The sequence below is a fragment of the Podarcis gaigeae genome, assembly GCF_964106915.1.
Source record: "Podarcis gaigeae genome assembly, chromosome: 6".
NCBI classification, from domain to species: domain Eukaryota; kingdom Metazoa; phylum Chordata; class Lepidosauria; order Squamata; family Lacertidae; genus Podarcis; species Podarcis gaigeae.
The window spans coordinates 97,306,198-97,321,432 of NC_139682.1; the positions used below are offsets into that span (position 1 = coordinate 97,306,198).

Below are 15,235 nucleotides of genomic sequence, written 5' to 3' on the forward strand. Positions count from 1 at the left end.
TGCTAAGTTTTGTTTTAGGTAAGTACCTCAACTGGCGATCCCTTGATGCGATAACATGATACGTAATAAGCAGTCAAATTCATAGGCACATTAAATTTGATTTATGATTCGTCAGAGTTCAGGTGTGTTTATTTTCTTTTTTAAGGCTTATGTTTTCTCTCTATAGACTGACTTCCTATTGGTGGTTCTGCGGGATGTCATTCAGACCTACCCTGAAATCAGAGTGATCCTCATGTCTGCCACCATTGATACCACCATGTTCTGTGAATACTTCTTTAATTGCCCCATCATTGAGGTCTTTGGCAGAACCTACCCTGTTCAAGGTGAATGGCTGCCCAAAGGAATATTAGAAAAGCTGGAATAAAGGACGTTGTCATTTAGTGTCATGGGGATATCCTTACAGTGTCAGAACACTGGCATGAATTGCAGAGCTGACACAATTGAATTGCAAATGCCAGAAATAAGATTGTTTCTAGTACAGACACAGTTACCAGATTATGTATTTTAAATGCTTACAGAACTTTTATCTGTATTGTACCTTTTACCTGGGGAGATAAAAGCAACAGTAATTTGGACATTTTACTGTTTTTCTGCCAATATTTGGTTGAGCAGGATGGAGGTGAGCCGCCTTCTTCAGAATCTTTTGGGTCATCCCGCTGGAGGTCCCTGCAGAATCCTAATAATAATAATAAATAATAATTTATTACTTATATCCCACCCATCTGACTGAGTCTCCCCAGCCACTCTGGGCAGCTTCCAACAGAATATTAAAAACACAATAAAACATCAAACTCTAAAAACTTCCCTAAACAGGGCTGCCTTCAGATGTTTTCTAAAAGTCAGGTAGTTGTCTATTTTGTTGACATCTGGTGAGAGGGCATTTCACAGGGCGGGTGCCACTACCAAGAAGCCCCTGTGTCTGGTTCCCTGTAACCCGACTTCTTGCAGTGAGGCAACCGCCAGAAGGCCCTTAGTGCTGGACTACTAATGAATAGTTAGTTGATAAGATAATCCCTACAATAAATGTTCTCTCTGTTTTAGAGTATTTTCTGGAAGACTCCATTCAGATGACTAAATTCATTCCTCCGCCAAAGGACAAAAAGAAGAAGGATAAAGATGAAGATGCTGGTGAAGATGATGATGTGTGTTGGGTTTTTTTTACATGTACAATTTCTGCAGCACTCATGAGAACAGTAATGATAATACATGCGTAAAGGTAAAGGGACCCCTGACCATTAGGTCTAGTCGTGACCGACTCTGGGGTTGCGGCGCTCATCTCGTTTTACTGGCCGAGGGAGCCGGCGTTCAGCTTCCGGGTCGTGTGGCCAGCGTGACTAAGCCGCTTCTGGCGAACCAGAGCAGCGCACGGAAACGCCGTTTACCTTCCCGCTGGAGCGGTACCTATTTATCTACTTGCACTTTGACGTGCTTTCAAACTGCTAGGTTGGCAGGAGCTGGGACTGATTAACAGGAGCTCACCCTGTCGCGGGGATTCGAACCGCCGACCTTCTGATCGGCAAGTCCTAGGCTCTGTGGTTTAACCCACAGCACCACCTGCGTCCCTCAATGCATGCATACATATAACTTAAACGTACAGAAAAACTTTCTGACAGTAAGAGCTGTTCAACAGTGGAACAGTCTCCCTCGGAAGGTTGTGGACTCTCCTTATATGGAGGTATTTAATCAGAAGTTAGATGTCCATCTGTCAGGGATGCTTGTTGCAAGCAGCTGGAGTAGTTGAACCTCAGGGTCCCTCCCAACTCTACAATTCTATTATTCTATGGAAGGGAATTGAGCCGGTTGCAATATTTTTACCTGTTTATACTACTTTGAACTTTGGCTTATTCTACTTTATATAAGAAGCAAGATTAAATTATACAAAAGCCCTGTACAATAAACCAAGACTGCACTTCACTTAGGAGTCAATATATTTTGCAACCAAATACACCAGGCCTTACAGAGGCATTACTCCAGCGTACTAGAAGGTTCACACTAGGAAATGAGTAAAGTGGTTTAATATGTATGATAGGTTGGTATTCCCTCTGCTTCAATTTAGAAACCAAAACATTTTTTCATGTCTCTCATGTGTTCCTGACTTTTAGCTGCTGTTTCTTTGGTTTACTTTCTGGTGTGAGTGGCTATATTACTGAATTTTTGGTTTCTGTATCCTATATCTGTTGCATTAATCAGCATTTTGTGATTTCATGAAAGCTGTCCTGGGCATCAAACAATAGAAAGACTGGTCATAAATGTTTAAATAAATAGTTGGCAAATGAAAACCTTACACCTTCAACCCCTTTTATTAGAACTTGCTTGACAATTCCAAGTTAAGAGTCCTCACCTCTTATTGGAGGAAAAGTTACAAGTTTGGCAGCAGATTTCTTTGAAAGTAGGGCCACAATAAGTTCCGGTTTATTGAGCAGTGACAACTGAACCAGTAAATGCAGTCCTTTCTATTCTGGGCATTTGTGTCTTTATGAGCTGTTGGTAGGGGAATAGTTCTCAAAGTGCTGTTTTCTCCTCTCTTGTAGGCCAATTGCAACCTTATCTGCAGTGATGAATATGGTCCAGAAACGAAGCGCCGCATGGCCCAGCTGAATGAGAAGGAGACCCCCTTTGAGCTCATTGAGGCCTTGCTGAAGTATATCGAGACCCTGAACGCGCCAGGAGCAGTCCTTGTTTTCTTGCCTGGCTGGAATCTGATCTACACCATGCAGAAATACCTGGAAATGAATCCACACTTTGGTACAAGCAGTTTTCAGCTTTCCTCCTGCCTTTGTTGCTTCTTATCTGATGTGTTCATGAAGGTGAAAGAGATCTCGGTCTCCCTTATGTGAAAGGAGTGAGTGCTTGAAAGAGAGCGAATGGTAGTATTTAAAAATAGTGGGGGGGGTGTGTGAGAGGGATGTTCAGTTGTATGTATGGAGTTTTAAAACATTTACTTTCACATGCTCTTATTATAGGAAGCCAGAGGTACAGAATACTTCCCCTGCATTCCCAGATTCCCCGAGAGGAGCAGCGCAAAGTATTTGACCCAGTGCCGCCTGCAATGACCAAAGTGAGCCTTCCTTTTGTACTTTAGGCAAGGAGTGTAGTAGGTAGTCCCACGTAATACTGTATTCAGAATAGATTTATGTTTGTTTTTCCAGGTAATTTTATCTACCAACATTGCAGAGACGAGTATTACCATTAATGATGTCGTCTATGTTATTGACTCTTGCAAGTGAGTTTTTGTTCCTCTTGTTTCTTTGGTTTGATCTGCAAAACGGGTTTTATGTTGTCCTGCCTGCCAGAAATCTTAAGATTAAGCATGCAGAACCTTTTTCATCTGTTACAGTTAGGAACCACCAGGCTAAAGTACACAGCCAGGGGCTTGGTGGAAATCTGTATTTCCTGACAGGCCAGACGGATGCTTGAGCAGACAGCTCAGGGCAGGTGTGTGTAGGATGCTTTCTTTGCCATGTGGATGTAATGGGGTAGCAGCGACTGGGGAAAATGCTTAAATTGTGGAGCTTTTCTCCACTGATTTCTTAGAACATGCCTAAGGTAAGACTTGACACATATCTCTCTCGCCCTGACCTAGCCACTGTGATCCATGCGACGGTCACCTCCAGACTGGATTATTGTAACTCGCTCTACGTGGGGCTGCCCTTGAGACTGACCCAGAAACTCCAGCGGGTGCAGAATGCCGCGGCGAGACTCCTTATGGGGTCTTCACTGCGAGATCACATTCACCCAGTACTATACCAGCTGCACTGGCTCCCGGTGGAGTACAGGATCAGGTTTAAGGTGCTGGTTTTAACCTTTAAAGCCCTATACGGCCTAGGACCCTCGTACCTACGGGACCGCCTCTCCTGGTATGCCCCACAGAGAAACCTACGGTCTGCAAATAATAGCATCCTCAAGGTCCCAGGCCTCAGAGAGGTTAGGCTGGCCTCAACTAGAGCCAGGGCCTTCTCGGCTGCGGCTCCAATCTGGTGGAACGCTCTGTCACAAGAGACTAGGGCCCTGCGGGACCTGACATCTTTCCGCAGGGCCTGCAAGACAGAGTTGTTCCACCAGGCCTTTGGTCAGGGCGCAGCCTGACTCCCTCCTCTGGCAACCTGCATAGAATATTGCTTAATTGGTTGCCATTAATTTGATTTTAATTAATTTTTATAATGAATATTTTGAATGTGTGATTATTTGATTGTTTGATTATTTGATTATTGTTAGCCGCCCTGAGCCCGGCTTCGGCTGGGGAGGGCGGGATATAAATAAAAATTTTTATTATTATTATTATTTTGAAATTACACTTTATAAACATGGGCAGGACAGAATTGGGTTCATCTGTTTGATTAATGTGGCTCTTAAAGTCATGTATCGATGGTACATGTTCAGAAAAGTGAGGATATACTGGTCCTGTGAAGCTAATTCTGCAGATTTTGCCAGGCTTCTACATATGTGCTCATCGTGGAAAGTGTATCATCACCCTCTGGTGAGCATGATGTGGAACCAGCCTTGTAGCAAGTGGGGATTGTCCTGGCAGTTGCATGTGAGCCCTCTCTATGTCCCTCCCTTGCCCATAGTTGAAAAGAAAGCTGGGAGAGATTGGGCTGCTGTGTTGCTGAGGCAGCTAGAGCACCCTGGCAGTGTTATGGCAAACCAGGAATCCCTTGCTCTTCTCTAGAGCAGGAAAGGGTTTTTAACAATTGTGCTCTTAAGATCTATCAGCCTTTGGGATAGATATATGGTCAATCCACACTGGTAACTCCCCTGCTAAGAGATAGGAATCAGTTTTGGTCAATTGTATCCTCTACTAAGGGGGAAGTGCATAAAGAGCTCCTCTCCAATTTAGGTCTTACTGTTTCCCCATTCCTTCTGTCCCACATGTATGTTTCATTTTTGTTAAAATTTGATATCCTCAACCTGGTTTGTTTATACTGTGACCGCTGCCACCATAGTAGCTGTTCTACAACTGTGTCTGTATCTTAACACATCACAAGCCCTCCTGCTTCTAATATGTTCACAAAGTCATCTTAGACTTTGAGAATCCTGCCTTGTGCTGCAACCTTCCTCTTAAGTGCTAAATCCCTTAAGGTTCTGTGCATCACATCATAATTTGCTTTGTTTTCAATATTTAAGAACTTGGAAGGTAATTATTAATGCATTTTCTTCTAACTAAACTTCACAGGCAAAAGGTGAAGCTCTTCACTGCTCACAACAACATGACCAACTATGCCACTGTGTGGGCTTCAAAAACTAACCTGGAACAGCGGAAAGGAAGAGCTGGTCGTGTCCGTCCTGGCTTCTGTTTCCACCTTTGCAGCAGAGCTCGCTTTGAACGGTAGGTGTACACTCTGCTTCTTCTTAGAGTAAATTCCTGAATAAATAGTTAACTGAACTGGAAAAGCCAGATGAACCCAACCTCAGAGACTAGGTAATGTGTATGAAATTTTCCCCCCTTAGGATGCAAATAAAGAGGAACTGTAGCCTGTAGTTGTAAACGTACACTGTTTTACCATTGTGCAAATTTATATTATTACTGTATTTTCCCCTCTATAACACGCAGATTTTTTCTCCTAAAAAGGAAGGGGAAATGTCTGTGTGTGTTATTGAGCGAATGTGTGGTCCCTGGAGCCAATTGGTGCAAGGGGAGGCAAAAAAAAGCAGGCAAAAATCAAATCGCGCGTCTCCTAGAAGGGAAATCTGAAAAGAGGAAGCGGCTGCTTTCCGGCATTCTGCCTCAGGGTCTTACTGCCCACCCACCTCTGTTTCCTTGCTGTGTTTGCTCAAACGGAACAAAGAGCAGGGAAAGCCCCTCCCCTCCAGGCAAGCAGAAGGGAAAGCAGAGTGTCCTGGTGCTGCTGAAAACATGCAGGAGGGAGGGAGGGAGGGAGGGAGGGAGGGAGAGAGAGAGAGAGAGAGAGAGCGCGCGCGAGAGAGAGCGCGCGAGCTGGCTGGCTTGGGTGGGTAGGTGAGGGAAAACTTTTGCCTTCCTTTCCTCCCTCCTCCTGTTATACCCCTCTCCTGCATTCTTAGCCAGCTGCTTCTCTGCACACCCCTCTCCTGCTCCGTGTCCCTTCTGTGTTTTTCCTTCCCTCCCCACTTAAAATGTAGTTAAAAAGCATGGATCCACATGGATCCTCAGGATCTTTGCATTGGGTCACCCCAAATTCACCATCAGAGCACATAGCATGTCCATGGCTACAGCCTGCCCCCCCAAAATCACGCACCCACTGTTGCCTGGGGCTGCAATGGTGCAAAAACGTGGTTACAAAGCATGGATCCTCAGGGATTCTCAGGATTTTTGCATTGGGTCACCCCAAATTCACCATCAGATCACATGTCTGTGGCCACAGCATGAAGCACAAAAATGATACATCCACTGTTTCATTCAGAATGTTTTTTCCCTTGTTTTCCTCCTCTAAAAACGATGTGTGTGTTATGGTCAGGTGCGTGTTATAGAGCGAAAATACGGTAGTTTGAAATTACATAATTTGCCCATTTTGCTGTTACTACTGTGGTAGCTTCCACTATGGCTACATCACTTCTGCTCTCATTCAAGGCCAAACTTTGTCTGCATGTGAGGGTGAGGGGTTAACATTTAACATGGAAAGAGGGGAAAGGAGTAAAACCCTCCAACAATACTCAGCAGCTTGAAAATGCTTTTCCCTCACCTAAATCTTGGAGTGAGCTGACAGGGGGGAAATGTATTAGAAGCAAAGGAGAGTTGAGGTGGAAGGGGAAAGGAGTTTGGCTCCCATGCCCCTAGCACCCCGATAGGACTGTGAAGTGGGTATGGGTTAGCTTAAAAACCTGTCAGTGAATGTGGGGTTAACACAGTCACCTGGTTTGGCTCCGAGGCAGGGATGGGCCTTCCAGGAGCTTTTGAATGCCCAAGTCTCACCCCAGCAAGCATTCTGTCCTAAAGGTTCTGCGTCAACAACAGATTGTCAGGTAATCCCTTTCACAAATCAGTATCTCCTCCTTACACCTCTTTAGTTTTTTCATGTTTTGGTGGAGACTGAGAAGGGTTGTGACACTGTTAAGACAATAAGCTCTCCGCTATGTGTATAAGGTGACTTAGGGAGCAGTGTTGGCCAAAGCAGAGTAGAGCTATTGGTAGTACCAGTTTAAATGGAACATGCCCTAAATATTTTTCTCTCTCTCTTCATTTTGTCTCCAGACTTGAGACTCATATGACTCCAGAGATGTTCCGAACACCACTACATGAAATTGCTTTGAGCATCAAACTGCTACGACTGGGAGGAATTGGCCAGTTCCTGGCCAAAGCTATAGAGCCACCTCCTTTGGACGCAGTGATTGAAGCAGAGCACACACTCAGAGGTACTAGACTGGTACTTCCAGTCTGTAAGCATAAATGTGGTCTGTTTTCAAACTCTGTTTCATACATTTCCACACACAAGCAGTAGATATTCAGTTGCTCTTTTCATGACTCGATGTTTATGCATGGCTCTCATCTTTGAAAAACTTGGTCCACAATGGAACAGCCAGATCATTAACAAAACCACTCGAGTGAATGTATTTCCCTAGTGTGTTTAAAAAAATAATTATTTATTTATTTTTTACTCTCAATTTATTTATAAGAAGTAGTGCTGGTTTTAACAAAGCTAGTCCATGATATCTGGACAACTGCTTTCTCCAACACGATCCTGTTTGCCATTTGAGGTTATACAAGGCCCTTCCCTGCTTGCTCCCACTTTCCGCATGGATACTGGAGAAGAGGCCTCCTCTGTAGTGGAGCCTCCAATCACTATAGAATGGTGGTGTAATTTATGTCTTTTGTGTTTGTCTTGGTCAGTCCAACCAAAGTTCCATCTAGTCCAGTATTCTGTTTACAACAATAGCCAGCCCTGATGCTTTAGGGAGGCTAACAAGCAAGATCGGAAGGCAACAGCTTTTCATTTTGCAGCCACCTTTCTGATTTATCTAACAGCCTTGTACCAAGCATTGCTCAGTATTTCTAAGAAACCAAGAATTCATTGTAGCTTTGAAACTTTCGGGCTGCCATCTTGATTCAAAGTGGTGCTCAATTGTATCCAAACAGAACAAACATCTGCTTCAATATGGGAATCATCCTGAAGAACTTGATTGTGGTATCTTACGAAATGTCCAAATGCATAGCAAACAACTAACTTTCCAAAATATATAGTACAGTAGATGCTTCACTAATTGTGAGGCTGAATGAACAGTTAAATTAAACCCTATCAGATTTTGCCAGTGCATTTTTCCTCCCCTCACAGAGCTTGATGCCTTGGACTGCAATGATGAACTGACACCTCTTGGGCGAATTTTAGCTAGACTGCCCATTGAACCTCGCCTTGGGAAGATGATGATAATGGGGTGTATTTTCTAGTAAGTGCCATTTAATAAGGTTAGAAGTGTATGTGAATTGATTGGGTGACCGATTATGATTGGTCTCTAAATGGGGTGTTGTGGGTTCTTTTGGAAATGAGTTTAAAAAACCATGAAACCAAATTTTAACTTGAGACATTATTTCAGAGCTAGAAGTACACTCATTCTGTTTTTATTCAAACTTGCGAACTTGAATTGTTTGAGACAGAGGCTAGCCGTCATCCCACCTCCTCCCCAGCCTCGTAACATTCACACCAGTAAATTCTGCTGTATATTCTGTTAATAACATAGTTAGATATCCAGTTTATTGAAGTTGATCTCCAGCTGTTAGGCACAAGACCATGAGAAAAATCATTCTGTGGTTTCTGTTTCAGTGTGGGAGATGCTGTATGTACCATCTCTGCAGCCACCTGCTTCCCTGAACCATTCATTAGCGAGGGAAAGAGGCTGGGTTACGTTCACAGAAATTTTGCTGGAAATCGGTTTTCTGATCACGTGGCCCTCCTGTCAGTTTTCCAAGCCTGGGATAATGCCAGGTAAATTTATTTAGGACAACTAAAACTGTGAACAGCTGCATGACCTTATAAGGCATCCTGCTTTATATAGTTAGTTCAGTATATGGAAAATTACTGTGGAGCATCTGTACAGGTTGGTTGCAAATCAGTTTGTCTTGTCCATTTTCCTTTTGCAGACTGGGTGGGGAAAATGCAGAGATACATTTCTGTGAACACAAGAGACTCAACATGGCTACTCTGAGAATGACTTGGGAAGCCAAAGTGCAGTTGAAAGATATTCTTGTCAACTCTGGATTCCCAGAAGGTAATATGCATGAAGTAATTTCAAGTATAGGGAGTGTGGCACAGTAAACAAATACATGGCTCTGTAGACTCATTTTTATGTCACACGATTTGGTCAAAGGTTCTTTAATAATAAAAACATTTTAGATACAGGGAGCCCCCTCCAGTTTTGTACCATGTATGGCAGTGGTTGTTGGCAGGGGATGCAGTATGTATAGAAAGTACAGTTGTACCTTGGATCTCAAACGCCTTGGCTCCCGAACAAATCAGCTCCTGAATGATCGAAACCCGGAAGTGAGTGTTCTGGTTTTCGAACAACTTTCAGAAGCTGACAATTTTCGAACAGATTCGTGGAACGCATTCTGTTCGAGAACCAAGGTACGACCTGTACTCTAAAACTTGGTCCAAAGTATCTTGATTTCCCTCCAGAAAGAAATTCCATCATTTTTGTCCTAGCTGTGTTCCGCAGTAATCTTAATCCCATTTTTGGACATAATGGATTTTAAAATGTGAGACTTTTGGATGTGCAGTTGCTGAATCTTGTTGCTAGATCAGGGAAGTCCTGTCTTTGCACTAGCTTCTGCCTCCTTGTTGTAGGGATCCGTTTATATTTGTAAACTCAAAACACTCATTCTACAAATGTAAAATATGTTTCAAATGAGGAAATCAAATGCTTTTTTAAAGTTTTGCTTATAAAATGAAGTACTACTTGGAAAGCCAGTTTCTGTTCTCTTTTCCAGAGTGTTTGATGACCCAGGTATTTAACAACACTGGACCGGATAACAGCCTAGATGTTGTCATCTCTCTGCTGGCCTTTGGTTTGTATCCCAATGTCTGTTTCCACAAGGAGAAGAGGAAGATTCTGACCACCGAAGGCCGCAATGCACTTATCCACAAGTCTTCTGTTAACTGTCCATTTAGCAGTCAGGACATGAAGTATCCTTGTCCATTTTTTGTCTTCGGAGAAAAGGTAGGCAAATGTGAAAGATGTGCCAGGCTACCGAGTTGCCATGCATGTTTGAGTACAATTTTTGATCTTAGGGATTGTATGTTTGCTTTTAATTAAAATCCTCTGGTTGAAATTTGCCGGTCTGGAGTCTATAGAAGATCTCTTGTCATGATTGTAACACCTTGGCTTTCAGCTAGTAGTTCAGGACCCACCACTGTGTCGTGGCCTGATCTAAGGTGGGTTGCAGTTGCAGCACTACCACCACCTAACAAGAGGAGGGAGGAGAAGAAATGGGATCCCAGGGTGGATCCCTGGGTTTCTGAAAAAGGAGACGACTATACTGATACGCTGCTTATTTTGGCATAAAACAGTATATAAATTAATAATGTTTTTATGTGTTCTTGTTTAGAATAATCAGCACAATGTTCTTAAGCTTTCAAAGCATTATAGGCCAATATCAAAGTTAGTTTTATTGTATTCTTGAAGTTAGATGGCTAAAGCCATCTAACTTCTTAGTACTTCTGTGTTGCAAAGTATCTCATGTCCTTATAGCCACTGAAAATATAGTGCAATATATACTCTGGTTTGGAGTGAATTTTGTACATTTCTACAAATGTCAGTATGAATAGGTGTGATTCCAGTATTTGAAGCTTTTAGGGCAAACAGGGAAGATGATAAAAGCTACTTAGAGGTGAAGGAGGACAGAATGGCAGCCTTCTGGCAGCTATAAATTTTGCTCTCTGCTGATTTCTAATTATTTAGGGAGTGTTGGAAAGGCTTTTGCTCATCACTGTAACTATGACACCTGGAAACTTTTCCTTTGTGTGCTAGAATGCTGTCATAATTTCGTATTATGCCCCAGATTCCATATGGTATGATCCACAAAGACATCTGTATGTTTCTCTATGTACAGATCCGGACCCGAGCCATCTCTGCCAAAGCAATGACCTTAGTGAGCCCTTTGCAGCTGCTTCTCTTTGGCTCTAAGAAAGTTGTATCAGATGGGGAGATTATTATGTTGGATGACTGGTATGAACTTTTGATTGGCTCTGGATACTAAATGCATGGGGAACGACTGTGAGGTACAAACAGCTGGTTTCATAGCTTTAAAAGGCTGTATCAGAAAGGAAGTGTAAGAACATGGAATGTAGACAGAAATTCTTCACAGAATTTTTGGGATCCTGTTGAGTGTTGATGCATCAGATGTAGAAGTGAGGGAAGGGAGTTTTGAACGCATGAAAAAAACATGCAGTTGATGCCCATTCCTGTCTAGATGGCCCTATCAGAATTCTTGTGGGTTTCCTTTTTTAAGTTCTCAGTATTCTTAGAGAATTTCAGTTAACAGGCTTTACTGGGGGAAATTATAATACTGAGTTGATGTACCTCAAACCCTAACAGCACAGCTGATGGAACACTTTGGAGGATTAAATGGGGGGACATATGTTGGGTCCCAGGGATGAATACAGTGTATTCATTTGCTAAACTGTTTCTCTCCTGTAGGATCAAACTGCGTATGCCTCACAACGCAGCTGCCTGTATCGCTGCCTTGCGTGCAGCAATGGAAGCCCTTGTGGTGGAAGTAACTAAGAATCCAGAAATCATCAGCGACCTAGACCCACTGAACAAAAACATGCTGGATGTAATTTGGGAAATCTCCAAACCATCAGCTGCTGGCATCAACCTCGCAGCAGGCACTATGAGGTTAGCGCCAAGCTATTTTAGAGCTTTAGTCCATTTGATGTCCTACCATCTATTTCCCGCCCCCCTCCTTTTTTCTTGGCGTTCCCTCCTCCTTTCTATGTAGTTAGTATTTTGTTTGATGTGTTAGGCTTTTTTTCCTTGGTTGTAGGGCTTAAGGGAAAATAAACTATGGTGAAGATAGGAACAGAATTATCTTTACTCCAGATTAGTTAATCTATGACTAATGTGGTCCCTGACAGGAAGTGTAGCCCTCAATAGAAAAGGTTGCCCACCCGTCTCAAGAGTCATAATGAAACCTTGCCACTTGTTTAAGCTTCCTGTTTTCTTCTAACCAGAGATTACAAAGATCCTAAAAGGGATGGATCCTGCTTATCAGAAAATAGTTATTACAGAAAATGAAATTTGGGATAAATGGGCAGTCTTCACAGGGATCCGTGTTGGGAAAATATTTAACTCCTAAATAGTATGTAGAATGATACCAAAGTTTCAGGATAATAAAATAAGAAAGCAAATCATGTAGGCTTCAAAGGGGATATTATTAGATAGGATGATAAGGCAAGAAAATGCTACATGAAAACTTTAGTAAGTGCAAATAATGCATTGGGGGGAATGAATTTTTGATTGATTGAATTGCTTGTAATTATTGGTAAACTTATAGTCAGTCAAAGAAAGACAGGTTATGAAGAGTGATCTAACAGTTGAGGAAGACATATTTAACATATTCTGGATGGGGTTGCACTTCCCCTTAAGCTTGCAGCTTGGAAATAAGGTCTGATCCAGGACTGCTACGAATACCCAAGCTACATTAGTAGCTTTCTGTGCCTTTCACCAGCTTTGGCTGGTGATGCAGCTGTAACCCCTTCATGGGGAAAGATGATCTGGCCCCCGTTATTTGTTTTAGAAACATTCTTATGGCAACCAGATCATTTCCTGGCCTAGTTCAAGGTGCTGGTTTTGACCTTTAAATAGCCCGAGACCTTGGTATCTAATCCACATGAGCCTGCTGAGTAGCTTAGTATTATTTTTGAGGGAGATGTGAGGACCCCCCCCCCTTAAGTTATGTGGGTGGCTACCAAATAGGTCTTTAGAGTGGAATTCCTTAAGAATGTGCACTTATTATCATCATCATTGATAACTTTCAGGTGCCAGATTCTCTTGCTCTCTTGGGGCTTTAAATGGCTATTTAATTATTATGTTGTAGTACCTGAACCCTTTTTTTTTTGTCATAATTTTGGTTCTGACTTTTGTTGCCTTTATTGCATAGCTGTCAACTTTTCCCTTTTCTTGCGAGGAATCCTATTTGGAATAAGGGAATTTCCCTTTTAAAAAAGGGAAACGTTGACAGCTATGCTATTGTGGTACTTTACTATTTATTAATATGTGGTTTTATTAAGGTGGTTGTTTCCACCTTAGGATGACCATAGGATGACCAAGGTGTACAGCCATCCTGAAATGAATTTAAAAATCCCTAAGAAGATACTTCTGAATTAAAACAAGGGTTAATAAGAAGCGTGTGTAAAAAGTGAAAACGTTAAGAATGAAAGAGAAAAATAAGACAGCAATGTCATTATTCCATTAAGTTCACATTTAGAACACGGTTGCAGCTGGACAAGTTACAAAAAGAACGGCAAGATACTAGGAAAGACTTAAATCATTGAGGCTTCTTAGGGAATATAATGGAGGGGGAGAAGAATGTAAAATCCTAAGTAGTTTGAGGGAAAATGTAATCCTTAATTTTTCATTTTGAAACCTAGCATTAAATACTTGAAGTGTGGAAAAAAAATTACCTGTTATCAAGGTGAGATGGAACAAAAAAAAAAAAATTCCTTCCAGTAGCACCTTAAAGACCAACTAAGTCAGTTCTTGGTATGAGCTTTCGTGTGCATGCACACTTCTTCAGATACACTGAAACAGAAGTTTCCAGACCCTTCTATATAGTGAGAAGGTGGGGAGGGGTATTACTCAGAAGGGTGGTGGGAATGGGTGATTGGCAGATAGCTGTGATGAGCCTGTTGACGACTCTTAACGACTGCAATAGGTCTTACAGGGAGAAGCAAGGGGTGAAAAGGTGAAAAATGGCTTTGTCATGTATAATGAGATAAGAATCCAAGGTCTTTGTTCAGGCCAGGTTTCTCCATGGTTTTAAGTTTGGTGATAAGTTGTAATTCAGCAGCTTCTCTTTCCAGTCTATTTCTGAAATCTGTAACAAGGTGAGATGGGTTTCCTAGTGTGAGACCATAATCCTGTTTAGGACTGCATTTTTACAGTCAAAAATAACAGCTCTTATTTTTGTTTCCCAGGTATGGGGATGGACCTCGCCCCCCCAAAATGGCTCGATATGACAATGGAGGTGGCTACAGAGGTGGCAGTGGCTACAGAGGTGGTGGTGGCGGCTACAGGGGTGGATATGGAAGTGGTTATGGAACCACTTACCCTGGTGGTTCTGGGGGAAGGGGGTATTCCAGTGGGGCTGGAGGAGGTGGTTTTCGAGGTGGTGGAGGCTTTCAAGGATACCAAAGTGGAGGAAACCGAGGGGGTGGGTTTAGAGGCAGGTGGGGGTGGTAGGGGTGGAACAATAGTACCACCCAAAAATAATGATGCATGATCTTGTTTTTTCCCCATGTTCCTTTGCTTGTAATGCAGAAGTGTTTCTAGTCCTAGAGTTCACAAAGGATTGAAACTTTAATTTGATATAATAAATAATCAGATTGCTATGATACTCTTTCATGATGTGTTCATTTTGATCTTAATAAAACAAGTTACTTGTTTTTAAATAGAGTCATAAGCGTCATATTTTTAGAGGCCGTCTCCTGCCACCCAGAAGTGCTCTGTTGGATATAATTTAACTGCAAAAACAGTGGAGAATGCCATTTCACAGGTTTTGCACATAGTCTCTATGATGTAGTTCAGGGATAGCAAACCTGGTGAACTCCCACCCACTTGGGATTATGGGAGGAGTTGTTCAGCAACATCTGGACAGCACTACATTGCCTGCCCCTGGTGTAGTTGGTCATATTTGGTCCAAGTCTTCCACCAGGGCTCAAAACATCTTCACTTGCTTCATAGCCTCCAGCTTCTCAAGGAACTGGAGTCCTAGGAAATGGGAGAGGATGCTGGGGAGGTAGATCAGAGCAATAGCATTAATCTCTTACCTCATTCTCTAAAGAACTTGAAAATTCAATAGAGTCCATCAGCTTCTACGTCTGGGCCTGCACAGGTACATTTCCATGGCATGCACAGCTTTGAAGGAGTACTATCCTAGGCCTCTTAAGACAGCTATGTTTGTTCCTCATCACTATTTCTTTTTGACATCTTGTTGGGGAAATAAAACTATGGTAATAGTTATGCTGAAACTAAGTATTTTTCTGTATATAAGATGCCCTCATGTGTAAGACAATCCCTATTTTTTTTTTACCCAAAATTAAGAAAT

At 42.3% G+C, this 15,235-nt stretch overlaps 1 protein-coding gene across 1 annotated transcript in view; it reads left to right on the forward strand.

Annotated features, from left to right (window-relative positions):
* Positions 1–14,579, forward strand: part of DHX9 (DExH-box helicase 9) — a 31,693-nt gene extending 17,114 nt beyond the window's left edge. The window contains 15 exon segments of the mRNA XM_083743775.1: positions 167–323; positions 1,042–1,142; positions 2,532–2,745; positions 2,964–3,058; positions 3,150–3,223; positions 5,174–5,326; positions 7,169–7,329; positions 8,247–8,358; positions 8,733–8,894; positions 9,050–9,177; positions 9,896–10,125; positions 11,018–11,133; positions 11,605–11,805; positions 14,106–14,342; positions 14,344–14,579. Of these exon segments, the coding sequence (XP_083599901.1) occupies positions 167–323; positions 1,042–1,142; positions 2,532–2,745; positions 2,964–3,058; positions 3,150–3,223; positions 5,174–5,326; positions 7,169–7,329; positions 8,247–8,358; positions 8,733–8,894; positions 9,050–9,177; positions 9,896–10,125; positions 11,018–11,133; positions 11,605–11,805; positions 14,106–14,342; positions 14,344–14,410 (2,208 nt within the window). The 3' untranslated portion in view covers positions 14,411–14,579.
* Positions 14,580–15,235: the final 656 nt, after the last annotated feature.